Source organism: Cryptomeria japonica, chromosome 9 (genome assembly GCF_030272615.1).
Source record: "Cryptomeria japonica chromosome 9, Sugi_1.0, whole genome shotgun sequence".
Lineage (NCBI taxonomy): Eukaryota > Viridiplantae > Streptophyta > Pinopsida > Cupressales > Cupressaceae > Cryptomeria > Cryptomeria japonica.
Genome location: NC_081413.1, coordinates 10891821 through 10905860, shown reverse-complemented (window position 1 = coordinate 10905860; position 14040 = coordinate 10891821). Strand labels below are relative to the sequence as shown.

Below are 14040 nucleotides of genomic sequence, written 5' to 3'. Positions count from 1 at the left end.
ACTATCTTCTAGAATCCTTTTCTCTTTTTGCAAATTCAAGGAATCTGGATGTCATCGATTCAATCTCAGTTATTGGAACTGCAAGCAGGCTCTTCAATTGTTCTTCCAAGTAACTGAATTCATCCAAGTTTGAGACGAAGGTTGTCTCCCATTCTAGCCCAAAATCTCGTCTTGCTGGCAAGTACGATGAATGAATGGATATCATCCAACTGTTTCTCAAAAGGTGTTCCATCTATTCCAAAGAAGATAGTTTTCACTCTCTCGGTTAGCTCTTTGACAACAATATCAATCCCTTCATTCTTCTTCTTTTTAAGAATAATCTCAGCTACTTCCAAGATCTTGTCATGTATCAAATTAATCACTTGATCAACTTGGATGCATCCACCATTGATGTCTTCAAATATGAACCTCTTCATGCAAAGCAAATTACACCATTTCTCAAAATTAGGTGATTGTCCTTCTTTCAATATCTCTTCACTTACTAGCATTTTCCTTGATGTGTTCTTCATTACTTGCAATATTGGTATGGTGAAGTCTCTGGTGTAGACAAAAGTGTCATATGCTAGCTTGAGTGCTTGATTTCTTTCAAGGATTGCCACAGCTCTATCAAATATCTTCACTAACTCTCATATGAATCCTTTTGCCCTTTTGCAAGTCTTAGTGATCCAAGCATCCATCAGTTGTGCCGAAGCTTTTATCTTTTCAAAATCATCAACTGTGTTTGGAGGAGGCAATGATGGAGGTATAGTCAAAGGATCATGCTACCTCAGCGGTATCTTGAACTGCTATAGATGACTTCTAAATAAACTATTTTCTTTCTCCAACTTCTTATTCTTCTCTACTTGCAGCTTAAGCATATCATGAACTGTCATCATTGTATCATTCATATCCTCCAATGCTTGATCAGTGGTAGGAGGACCTAAATCAATAGTCTCCAAGTCATAATCCTCTACTGTGATTTCATCTTCGAGCTTGTTTACTCTTGGAGTGGCAATCTGAATTATTCTGGATCCTTCACCATCTCGTCATCTTTGTCATCTTGGTTGCTTTCTTCTTTTCGGTCTCTTGATTTCTATCCAGTAGCTGCCTAGATCAATGGCATCCTCATCTACTATTACTTCCTTTGTTAACCTCTCTCTGAGCCATGCAAGGATAGTCAATCTCTCCTCTTCTACTTGCACTTCACTCAACTGCTGATCTTCTCGAGGTGGAGACGTAACTTCTTGATTTTCATCTTCAACGCTCACATATGCCTCACTCACTGCCCTGTCATTCATTGGTTTAGAGGGGATTGTGTTGTCTTGACCTACTGGTTGCTTTCCTTTGTCTGTCATGCTATTCTGAATTGTAGATTTTGTGGACTCATTTGTAGCTTGACCGATGCTTGCCCTAGATGGGTGATCTTCCTGTATCACTGCCTGATTTGTTTCCATTCTGTGCACAAATGAAGTACTCGTGGAGGGGCAATGCCCTAAACTTGACTTATGTTTCTTCTTTGGAGGCTCTTCTTTGTTGATTTCCTTCCTCTTCGATATCATGGAATGAGTTGATTGGTCAACACTCCCACTCTGGGTTTCACTTGTTCTATCATCATCGGATGACTACTTCTCCCATCAATTCATGTCATTTGAGTACCTTGGGTATTCAATACATGCATTTGCACATCTACCCATCGTTTGGTATATTTTAAGACTGGCTTCATTAGTTCTTTCAGATCAGTGATCTCCACTTTAGTCCAAGTGACTTTTACCTCTTTATCTTTCTCTTGCTCATATACAGGTTGGAGACGTCTTCCATTGTCTTGTGCTTGATCAGGAATATAAAAGATCCTAGATGCTCTAACTGTTAATGCATGGTAGCTTATGCAAGATAAGATCTTCCTAACCTTCCTGTTCTGTTATTCATCTACATGCTTCATGTCTGATTTATATTACATATGATTATCGGATTGTACAAACATTGCTTATCATTAAGTTATCGGGTTAAATTAGCCGATACATACTTGCTATCGGATGCATAAACATTGGCACCGATTCACATCTGTTATCGGGCTTAATTATATCGAGCATATTTGTTATCGGGTTTAATGAATACACCGCTTCATTTGGCATTAAACATTGGTTAACAAATGCACCGGTTGGATTATATTCATCGTGCACTTTGAATCATCGATGTTTATCTGAAACGATTCATTAAATAGATCAGTCATTATATTATGATATTACAATATGCTATCGGGGGTTTTTGAACCGATAATCAGCATTGTGTTAATGGTATAAATGTAAAGGCACCGATCAATGGGTGCATTGATCGGTCATGCCTAAAAGGCATGACCGGTCAATACACCAATTGACCGGTTGCCTAAATGATATATATGCCAATTGAACTCATTTGGAGAAGACATAGAAAATATTAAATGATCTCTCTCCTTCAGACCTGCAGATAAAAATCAGAATTATTAGACATTGACATAATTCCTCATATCCATATATAGCATACATAGTTCATAACTTGTTCTTTAATTGAAATTGAAATAACTTTACACTAACAATGTCAATAGGTAGCCTTGAACACTCTTCTTCTTATGTCTACGTCATCTTGGACGTTCATGAAGTAATCTTCCAACTATATCTTGTGCTTATGTCTTCTCTGACTAGATTTTTGGATATTGCCATAAGGATCAAAGCTATCCCTGGAAAAATATGGAATAAGGAGACTTCAATTCCTCCTCTATCGTCTCTACCGCCTATAAGGATGTACACACTTCCAATGAACGTCCAACTGAGATGGTAAATGGAATTCTTAACCTGTGTTTATTCTTATGCACTTTGTTGTATGCCATCAACTGCCTTACCAACTCAAGCAACACTAGCCTATCGGTAGCATATCTCGGTAAAATGTAAGGCGGGCAAGAGCATCCTTGCACTCTTATGTAGGTGAAATTGGGAAACTAGATAAACCAAGCACCGAACTTCTTTACTAGTTCCTTCACTTGTGGAGATAATCTTTGATGAATGCCACCTTGCAACGTTCTTGTGATATGCATAGTGAAGGCATCAATCACTCTTTTGTAATATGTCTTGCTAGGATACTATAACTGTGCGTATGATTTGCATGCTCTCAACTCTCCAGTTCTTGTGCCGACTAGACCTCTATAGATTAATCTTGCATATTCATGAGCTCTAGCAAGTGAATATATGACATATGAACTCATGTAGAAGGTCCTAGTTCGCATAAGTTTCTTGAGCTATATGTCAATGTTGTTGCTAATGATCCTAACCCAATTGATTTTCTCCTTCAGTATGATCTCCATGAAGTAAAACATCCAACTCTCGAATTGATAAGTGTGTGGAGCTCCCATAGCTCGATTGAGCATAGTGATCAAGTCACTGAATTCTTCCTTGAAATCAATTCTATGGAGTTCAGTGGGTAGCTTGGATATGTCGGACCTGCTCTTCAATAACCAATATTTGTTGATTACGCCTAGCCTTTTGATTGCTTTATTGAGCATCTTGAAATCCCATGCCTTAGCCAAATTTTCACCTCATTTCAACTAAGCAATCAAAAGGCGAATTGTTGATTCTGAAAATGCAAGTAAGAGATCACTTCAAACTCACTTATTCTCCAAAAAGAGCAACTTCAACGGACACAAAAAACATTGTCCCCTGCAATAAGGACTATACATCATCTTAAAACAAATAGGTAAGAAAGATTTTGAGCTCAATGTGTCGCCTTTTCTAGGAATGCGTCCAATTTTCAATACAAATTTGTTGCATCCGTATTCCCCACTACTGTTAGACAGCTCAAAAGTTGTAGAACACATTCACAATACAAAATTGAATCCAAACACTAATGTTCCACTCAACACTAATATGTTCTTGTCAAAACACCAAAAGAATCGACAAATCCCTCTCTACCACAAAGTACAAGATAATTTTCTCAACGAGGCAAATGGTTCATCAAAGGCCCACTTGTTAAAAGGTTTCCTCATTTGTTGCAAAGCCTTGGTGCAATGGGGCCCATTGCTTCTCAAGGGGACAACAAATGATATCACAAAGATCTACGAGCATTTGGATGGCATTTGCATACTTGAATTTAGAGAATATCAAAAACCTAATTTTTTGTATTTTCTAAATCTTCGTATGTGCATTTTGAGAGGCCTTCAAAGCATTTACGACCCTCAATTTGGCCAAAAAGGCATATTGTATTCAGCTAAGCCTCTTTGCAACTCTACGTAGATCTTTTGAAGATCTTTCTAACAAACAAGTTTAAATTTCACCCAATGGGCTAGGAGTTATGACCCAACCAAGTTGGGGTATCAAATTAAGTATTTTCCTAGTTCTTATTTAATTTTGTAGCTAATCTTTCCTCATTTGGCTGTCCATTTTTACTTCCAATGAGGACATAAGTGTAGTGACTCTTTAGTTTCTAATGGGAACCATAGTTCAATACTTTTACTAAGTTTCTCGTTCATTTCTAGCCACATTGTATATGTTAGCATTTTGAATCAATTAGATAGATTTGAAGGCATAAATCTCTTCCACAAAGTTTGTTGAATCGAATGACCTCTCCAATTTGAATAAAAAGTTGTTTCATGTTTCTTTAACAATCGTTAAGATTAGCATCTATTGATGTAGCCTTGCCTGTCATGTTAAATTAGACATCATTGCAATGCCAAGGAGGTAGATAAAGCATCTAGGTTTGTTGAGAAGATTGACCATATCTGGCAGCAAGTTCATGAGATACTACAGCGCACCACCCAAAAGTACAACGAAAGGCATGATCAAGCATAGTACACCTCATTAGTTTCAAGTTGGGGACAACATTTGGCTTCATCTCCAAAAAAGTGACTTCAAGGGACACGAAAAACTTTGTCCCCTTCAATAAGGATTGTACATCATCCTAAAACGGATGGGTGAGAAAGCCTTTAAGCTCAATGTGTCACCTTCTCTAGGAATGTGTCCAGTTTTCAATACAATTTTGGTGCATCTGTATTTCCCACCAATGTTGAACACCTCAAAAGTTGTAGAACACATTCACAATACAGAATTGAATCCAAACACTAATGTTCCACTCAAAACTAATCAAGTTACTGATGTTTTCATCAAAACACCAAAAGAATCAACAAATCCCTCTCTACCGTGTAGTACAAGCCAATTTTCTCAACAAGGCATGTCGTTCATTGAGGGCTAACTTGATAAAAGGTTTCTTCATTTGTTGCGAAGCCTTGGTGCAATGGGGCCCATTGCTTCTCAAGGGAGCAACAAATGATCTCACAAAGATCTAGGAGCATTTGGATGGCATTTGCATGGTCAAATTTAGAGAATATCAAAAACCTAATTTTTCATTTTTTATGCATCTTCGTAATTTGCATTTTAAGAGGCTTTCAAATCATTTATGACCCTCAATTTGTCCGAAGAGGCTCGTTGCATTCAGCTAAGCCTCATACCCAACAAGTTTGTGGCTTACCCAATGGGCTAAGACTTATGACCCAACCAAGTTGGGGTATCAAAATATGTATTTTCATAGTATTTATTTAATTTTGTAGCTAATAATTCCTCATTTGGCTGTCCATTTCTACTTTCAATGAGGAAATAAGTGTAGTGACATTTTAGTTTCCGATGGGTACCATGAATTAGTAGTTCTACTAAGTTTCTCATTCATTTCTAGCCACGTCGTATATGTTGACATTTTGAATCAACTAGATAGATTCAAAGGCATAAATCTCTTCCACAAAGTTTGTTGAATTAGATGAGCTCTCCATTTTGACTAAAAAGTTGTTTCGTGACTAAAAAGTTGTTTCGTGTTTCTTCAACAATCGTTAAGTGCATATTGTTAGTTGAGTTAATTATTGGTTACATTACAACTAGTCTCTCATTTGGGTGTGTCCTCCAAAATCCCAAACTAGTTCAGTTCAAGATATTGTCTTCTGAATTCCCAAACTAGTTCAAATCAGATGTCCACTAATCAAAAGTCCTAGTCACATGAGCTTTTGTCTACATATTGGTAAAATTCCATTTCACATTTGGCATCATGTAATGGGATGTAATAAGATTCAAGGCCCGGTCTAAGGAAGAAACAAGGAGGACTATGTAAGCAAAAAAGCTCAATCTAAGAAACAAAACTCTCTCCTTGTGCCACTTGGCCTCTACTCATGCCACTTCACCTTTCCTCACATCACTCGACATTTACAAAACCTTTAGTCACTAGTGCTATGTTTTAAAGTTTGCCTACAATTGCATTTATTCAAAAACCACGGTTTTTTACATTTTGGGTATTTTTATTTTAAACTTACCTAAATATGACACAAACAACTAGATTGTTGTATATTGGTGTATCTAGCATGACAAATAACTAGTTCACATTTTTTGTATATGAAATAATAATTGATTGTTATATTAACAAAGGAGAGGAGAATAATTCTTATATAAGCAATTATAGAAGATCTTTCCATAACGGAAACAATTGAGAACTACAGACAAAATAGAAAGATTCTAAATAATAATAACTTACAATATAGAAAGTTATTAAAAAATAACTATACGACTTAAATGACCATTATAAGCTAAATATTACAATTTTACTTTAATACCCTCCCTTACTGGTCATTCTACAACTACCGTGCAGAAAACTTATGATGATTTGTTAGTCTTTGGTCATGAATGCATAGAAGGTTGACCCCTTCTCCTTTGAATGCTCTACAACATGAGCCTACTATTGAGACCCTCCCTAGTTGGATTTTTGATCAGCCAACCACTTTTTGCAGAACTTCTTTGTATCACCGAGTTAACCAGAATAGTGGCATGTGATAGATTTCAAATTCTTTTAAGAATCATCAGATTTGCCTTGTCCAAATTGCTGAGTTGACTCGCCTTTGCCTTTGTCCTTGGCAGTAAAATCATGTTCCACACTGGCTATCTCATTGCTGCTACCAAACCGCTTCCACCTGTCCTACTGCAACAGCTTATTGCATAGTTCATCAAACTTCAAGTCGACATTGGTGGAGGTAATGTTGGGAGTTTCGATGAAGTGCTCCAAGGATCATGGTAAACTATTCAGCGTGTTAACCACCATATCCTCTTCTATCATCTTGCAACCAATGGCCTCCAATTGACCACAAATGTCTTTGATCTTCATGAGATGATCTTACAAAGACATCTTGTCCTCCATCATAATCAAGAACAACATATTTTAAGGATGAATGCTCTGCCTTTGTCGTTGGTAGTAAAAGCTCGTTCCACATTGGTTATCTCGCTATTACTACCAAACTACTTCTTCCACTTGTCTTGCTACAAGAGCTTGTTGCATAGTTCATCAAACTTCAAGTCAACATTGGTGGAGGTAATGTTGAGAGTTTTGATAAAGTGTTGAAAGGATCATGGTAAGCTTTTCAACATGATAACCACTATATCCTCTTCTATCATCTTGCAACCAATGGCCTCTAGTTGATCACAAATGTCTTTGATCTTCATGAGATGTGATCCTACAAAGACATCTTCTCATCCATCATAATCAAGAACAACATATTGTAAGGATGAATGGTCTACCTTCACCTGACGTCTCATGCAGATCCTTCAAGTGAGTCCAAATTTGTGCAGCAGCCTTGCCAAATGGCACTTCTGGAAGCATCTCATCGTTGACTGATAACTTGAGCAACATAACTGCTTCACGATTACGCTCATCAAACTTATCTTAGTCTTTGCCTGCCACTATGGGACGAACAGAATTACCCAAAACAATCTAATCTAGACACTAGTACTTAAAAATGGTAAACAGCCTCTCTTTCCAGGTATTGTAGTTCTTGTTGTTGAACCTTTGAGTTCCTTCCAACATGATATTGGGTAACGAAGCCATTCCTCCTACTATCCAAAGATATGGAAAACCAGATTAAAAAACAACTTCTCAAATACCTTCGATTTTTGTTGTTAAATAATCGGAAAAAAACTAAAACCCGCGATTTATTTTTTTTTAAATCGTGCAAAAGACTTGCTGAAGCAACCTAGGTTTGATAAAAAAAAAAATCAAAAAAATTGCAAAATATCCTACGTGCCTAGAAACCCTAGGCACACAAACACAACTTTGTGAAAAAAATCGTCAAAAACCAGGTCAATAACCCTCCATTGCTTTGGAGAAAAATAGCAACACCCATGATTTTGTAAAAAAATTGTGCAAAACTCCATTCACCCTGGTCACAAAAGATAACCCACTTTTTTTGAGAGAATCGTTAAAAGAACACAACTTAAATTTGGCACATGTTTGGAAACCCTAGTAGCAGAAGATATGCAAGAGCAAACCCATGATTTTTTTTTAAAAACATTCAATAATATCAAAGACAAAAGTTGCACGGTTTTTCAAGGAAAAAAAACCACAATTTTAAAAAATAGAACTGCCACAATTTTCAGAAAAAATGCCTACATCAAATCCCTAGAAAAAAAAGGATTTTTTTTTTTTAAAACCGATCAAAAAACTTTTGTCAATCAAAAAATCTTGATTCTATAGACAAAACCCACAATTTTGTTTATAAAAAAATCAGGCAAAAAATTCCTAAAATTTCCTTAAAATTTCTATGTAAAAGACCACGATTTTTCTTAAATCGCCATAAAAGTACCTATGCTTTGATACCATGAAATAATAATTGAACATTATATTAACAAAGAAGAGGATATTCCTTATATAAGCAATTACAAAAGATCTTTCCATAACGGTAACGATCAAGAACTAAAGACAGAATAGAGAAATTCTAAATACTAACTGACTTACAGAATAGAAAGTTACTAAAAACTAACTAAACAACTTAAATGACCATTATGAGCTAAATATTACAATATTACTTTAATAATATAGGCAGGCATAGTACTCAAACCATATTCGAGTTGTATCGTACCTATATCCATATCAAAGGAACAGAGATAACCATTTCTAGTATGCAATAAGCACATCAAAGGAAAGGAGGTGATGTATGTTGTAACTCCTATTTTAAGCAAGGTGGTGGATAAAGTATGTTGGATATAATACATTATTCTAAACATAAACCATGTTGCTTAGATTGAACATGGAATATGAAATAATAGTTAGAAAACACCTTGGGGATCTTCAAACCCACATCCAAAAAAAGGGTAATTACCAATAAGCAAAAGGGCTTGGATGAACACATTACAATGCTTTTGTGAAAACAGGTCTAGTTTGCATGCCTCAACTTATAAACCCTATTTTCACCACCTTACAGTTTTGAAGTAAATTTGCAGTCCTTCCTTGTGGCTTCCCAAAAACCGACTTCAGTTGCTCTATTAGTATGTGAACAATTTGGGTACTTCCCATCGCATGGACTAAGGAAATGCCATTGTAGATCTTTGCTTGGCATGTATGACTTTTCCAGTAGATCCCAAGGTTCGCAATTGTAAAGGTCCACCTCAAGAATAACCTCTAATTCAATCTTATAACCATGCAATTTCCTCTTCAAGTAATAAGCAAAAAGGTCTTCATCTGTTAGGTGGAACACAAGCCAAGAGGTAATGAAATTGATGCCATCAAATTGAATATAGCCTACCTTATATTGTTTGCTATGAAAAGCCTGCTTTCTAGGAGGGGCATTACAGTCAGATTCAATGAACAAAGGTGACAATAATCTTCCAGAATCCAATAAAAGATGCAATTAAATATTTTACAGTACACCGTTAAGAAGCAACTAGAGAATTTTATTACAAACTTAAAATAGATCCAACTAGCACATCAATCTGCATAGAGCTATATCCTGAAAAATAAAGATCAAAGCTCTCAAAGAGTTATCTAATTACTTATCATCACAACAAGAAAAGATGATGATTAAGAGGAAAAAATTATATGATATGGAAAGATGCTATAAAGAAAGAAGGCACTAAAATAAGTAGTAGACTTAACCGTCTAATGTGATTATGAACACATTCTCCTATTGACCTGCACTTCTATCTGAGGCAACACACAAAATGAAAAAAAAATAGGAAATCAGTTTAAAGCAGAGAAACTGTAAGAGAAATCTGCTTTTATCTGAAGCAGTTACAAAAAGTACATAAAATCTCCTGTTAATAGGATAAGAGATGAAAAAAGATTGTTAGAGAGGCTCATGGCAACCATCGCTGAAGCAGGTGTGATTCTTCAGGATTCTTCAGAAGCTTTTATTCGTGGGGGCTCTTTCTTTTTTGGGAACACAAACTAATAATGAAGCAAAATGGAGAGCAGCAACTGAAAGTATTTCTTGAGTGATTTTTGTTGGTTGCACAGGATTGATTGTGGAAGGTGACTCCTCAAATGTAATCTTTGGTTCACATAAGCAATCTCGTCCTAAATGAAAATTTCACAATATCGTAGAAGAAGTGATTGAGTTGTGTGCCCCCTTTGGCAATGTCTTTTTCATACATTATTTTAGATAAATCAATATGGTGGCTGAATTTTTAACCAATCAGGGTGTCAATCAATACCCTTTCACTGCTTGGAAGGGTAAAAGATGATCCTTAGCTTTTGTTCGCTATCCCTCTTTGTGCAGTCTTTGCCAATGTAACCTCTGGGGTGAGCATCTTATGATGGGACCTCCTTCAAATGCCACGCCTTCCCTGTCTAAGTAACGAGTTGTATATCTTCTGTGAATAGCATGATTATTCTCATTGCACCCTTCATGCATTGATTTTTTGGGGGGACAGCTTAAGACTTTTTGGTGATATAGAGATGGCTCCTCCGATGTGTGTAACCATGGGATGGTACTTTCTTGTTTCATTGGAGCTTAGCCTTGTGTTACTTGAATGTCTGTGTCAGTTTCTTTGTTCAGCTTTTGTTGTATAGATGCCTGATGTGGTTTTTGGCTGGTTTCATGGCTCACGGGGGTGCAGTTGTAGGAAGGGATGCCCATTTTAAGGACCCTGTTTTTGTGTGGTGTCTGAAATGTATTTTTTATTCCTCCTCTACTGGATTTATTGGTTCTGAAAGGCGTCAAAAACACTGAGGTAGTCCATTCACAAGCTTCAATTCTGGAGGAGTTTTGTCACAGTTTGGAGATCAAGATTCCTGATCTGGTTGTTCAAGCTAGGATGTCTAGTTATAAAGTTTGTGAAGAAGGTAGTTCTTGGTTTCTGGAGGAAGAGGAGAAGGATGCTTCTGTTGCTTCAGGTTTAGTGGTTGCTGTTGCGGCTTCTAAAATACAGTAAGCAGAAGATTAAGGAGGTATTTCTGGCTCTTTCTGAGGTGAAGAAATTTTCTGCTGCCACCAATTTGGTGGTTAAAAATCTGGAGGTCTCCAATTCCAATGGTTTAATTAATTTCCAAGTCAGTATTTAGCTCCTGCTTTGGAAGGATAAGTGTGTCACGGGGCAGCTGAATGCAAGGAAAAGAATTAATGGTGTTTAATTTTTTTAGTTTGTTGTAGTGTTTTTGGCTATTTTGTGTTGTTTGAGACTTTGAAATCTGTGTTAGCTTTTGGTTTAACATTAGTTTTGTCTCTTCTGTGGCTTTGTAATCTTTTCTATACGTTTCACTTCAACAGTGCAGACCCCAAATAGAACCATCATTTATTTATCAAAAAAAAACATATAAGATTGAAAAAACCAGACAGAAGGACAAAACCCAACATCCACAGCATAGTTAAAAGACATTTAGACAAATTTCTATGCTTAAAAATAAGCATCAATATTCACTGCAGTAAGGCTGCTCATAACTCTAGCAGGAATTCGGCGAAGTTGTGAAGTTATGTTTATAAGGCATATACAAGCATACGCTGTGTTTATAACTCTTAAGAATGTGGTCCCAGCATTAAAAGCAACCCCTAGGACAGTAACCTTGGCAAAGATTTAACAAACAAAATAGATATAAATATAAATATTAAAATTCAAAAATTCAAAAAGCACAGAACTGACCCATTTGACCACCAAATGAAGCATCCATTGCAGCCTGCAGCCGACATGGCCGGATATGAAGTTTCTTCTTCTTCGATAGACCATTGTACCTGCAGTTAATCTCGAGCTTCAGCTAAAAATAGCATAAGATTACAAAAACATAATATGCGTTGCAAATTGAAATCTCACTGGGGTTTCTCTACTGCTCATTATAAAGCAGCATAGTTAAGCAAACCCCGTTACTGCAAGACCCCATACAAATCACAGATGAATTTTGATGGAATAGAAATTCCCAGGACCGTGGCTCATATCTGCCTGTGGATTCCTTCTGGAACTATCGATCCAGAATGCATTGGGCAGTGTAGATTCACTCCAATCACAGTGAAGTGAAACCAACAGTTCCATATCAAATAGTTCCATAAAGAGTATCCCATATTCACTCCAATCACATTGAAGAGCTACCAAAAAACTGTGAACCATATAAAAAGGTGCAGGGCAGTACAGATTCACTCTCATCAAATTGAAGAACATCTAAACCCTTCAGTATCATAAAGAAATGTGTGCCCACAATGCGATATACAGCTTTTTGTTTTGTGTTTTTTTCTTATTTTTGCTATTCGCCTAACACATGCATACATTACCAAAAAAAATTATATTTGGGTCACAGCGAAACCATACACCAACTCGATGTATGAGTCTCGTTGTTGGAACTCACAACAGAATTTGTTTCCATTTACCCTTCAGACCTCCCATCCAAAACACACACAAACATAATATATTTACACCAAATATATATAACCACAATCAATGATAAATGAAAAAAATCAATATATCTGAATAGAATACTTGCCTTTCCAATGCAGATTTTGGTCTGTACAGCCTTGTGACTCTGTTTATTTGAAAACCTAATTTTTTAAAACATTGCCTCGAAGAATAAAGGGTGTTATTTGCGCATAATGTTCGGGTAAAAGTTAATGAAGTAGCCATTCTGAAGCACGGTAATGGAACCCCTCCTTCAGCTATGGATTTCAAGGGTTTAAACTCGCACCCACTTTGTACTAATCATTCCCATAAAATCATTGCAGATCCTGGAGGATTTTACAGGTGAAATGCACACACTAATTCAATCAATGGAGGCTTGAAAAAAATAAAATTAAAAAATTACAGGTGCCCTTTGTTAGTCGATGAAAATTCGATTCAATGCGGAGAAAACTATCGTAATCCCTTGAGAACAAAAAAATGCCGTGAATTTATTATAAAGAGAAGGTATTTTTTTCACTCATCAAAAAGCTCCTTATTCAAGAAATTCTAACCCTGGAGAAAAACTCACCTCGAATTTCGCTGATCAAAATAGACTGCAGCATCAAACAACTTCTCGGAGCTTACAACGAAGAATCACTACCCAGACATTCAAACATGGATAGCATTTTCTTTAAGTTTGGCTTCTAGTGAAAGATCTTGTTCATATTTCTAGGTTTTAAAAAATATATATTGGATTAAGAATAAAAATATATAGAATATAGTAGAAGAAGAAGAAATTATTTTAACGTTCACGAGATTAAATATAGTTTATGGAACAAAACTGCCAACCGCTGGATTAAACACTAATTGTCTTCTGCATTTCAGCTCTCTTCTTATGCAGCGTGATGATAAGTGTTGCTCCCAGCTTCTCAACAATTCCCTCATTGAAAAGATTGTCCCAAGTGTTAGCTGTCGAGATGTTAATATAGTTGTCCTTGTTGTCCTTGAAAGCTTCACATTCTAAAATGAAGTGTTTTTCCGTTTCCACTTTACCCGTTGAGCAGAGAATGCACACTCTCTCCTTTCAATCTTCTTTAGGTCTTTTCCAACGACCGGTTTCACTACGACGCTGGTTAGAATTAGTTCTTAATTGAGCAATGAGGATTTTGGCTCTCCAAGGAATATTTGCCCCTATGTACATCTTTTGCTCATAATTACAAGTGGGGTTAAACTCTTCAATATAGTATTTTTTCTCTCCCAAGGTTTTTATCCCAAGTACACTTGTGAAACTTGTCTATAACAAATGCTTTTATCTCCTTGCTATTGGTGGGGCATGCATTAAGTAGATATTCCATTTACTTGGCCATTTGTTATTTTGTTGCATCTAGACTTCTTTCTTTGCATAGAGTATCATTAAAGACAATCCCTGGCCATCAGTCCT

General features: G+C 36.4%; 1 protein-coding gene across 1 annotated transcript in view; it reads right to left on the bottom strand.

The window, feature by feature from the left end:
* The window catches only part of LOC131027901 (protein CHAPERONE-LIKE PROTEIN OF POR1, chloroplastic), a 46466-nt gene extending 33123 nt beyond the window's left edge, over nt 1-13343 (bottom strand). The window contains exons 1-3 of the mRNA XM_057958002.2: nt 13189-13343; nt 12709-12946; nt 11880-11968 (exon numbers count right to left, since the gene is read on the bottom strand). Coding sequence (XP_057813985.1) covers nt 11880-11968; nt 12709-12845 — 226 coding nt within the window. The 5' untranslated portion in view covers nt 12846-12946; nt 13189-13343. The remainder of the gene's footprint in view (nt 1-11879; nt 11969-12708; nt 12947-13188) is intronic.
* Nucleotides 13344-14040: the final 697 nt, after the last annotated feature.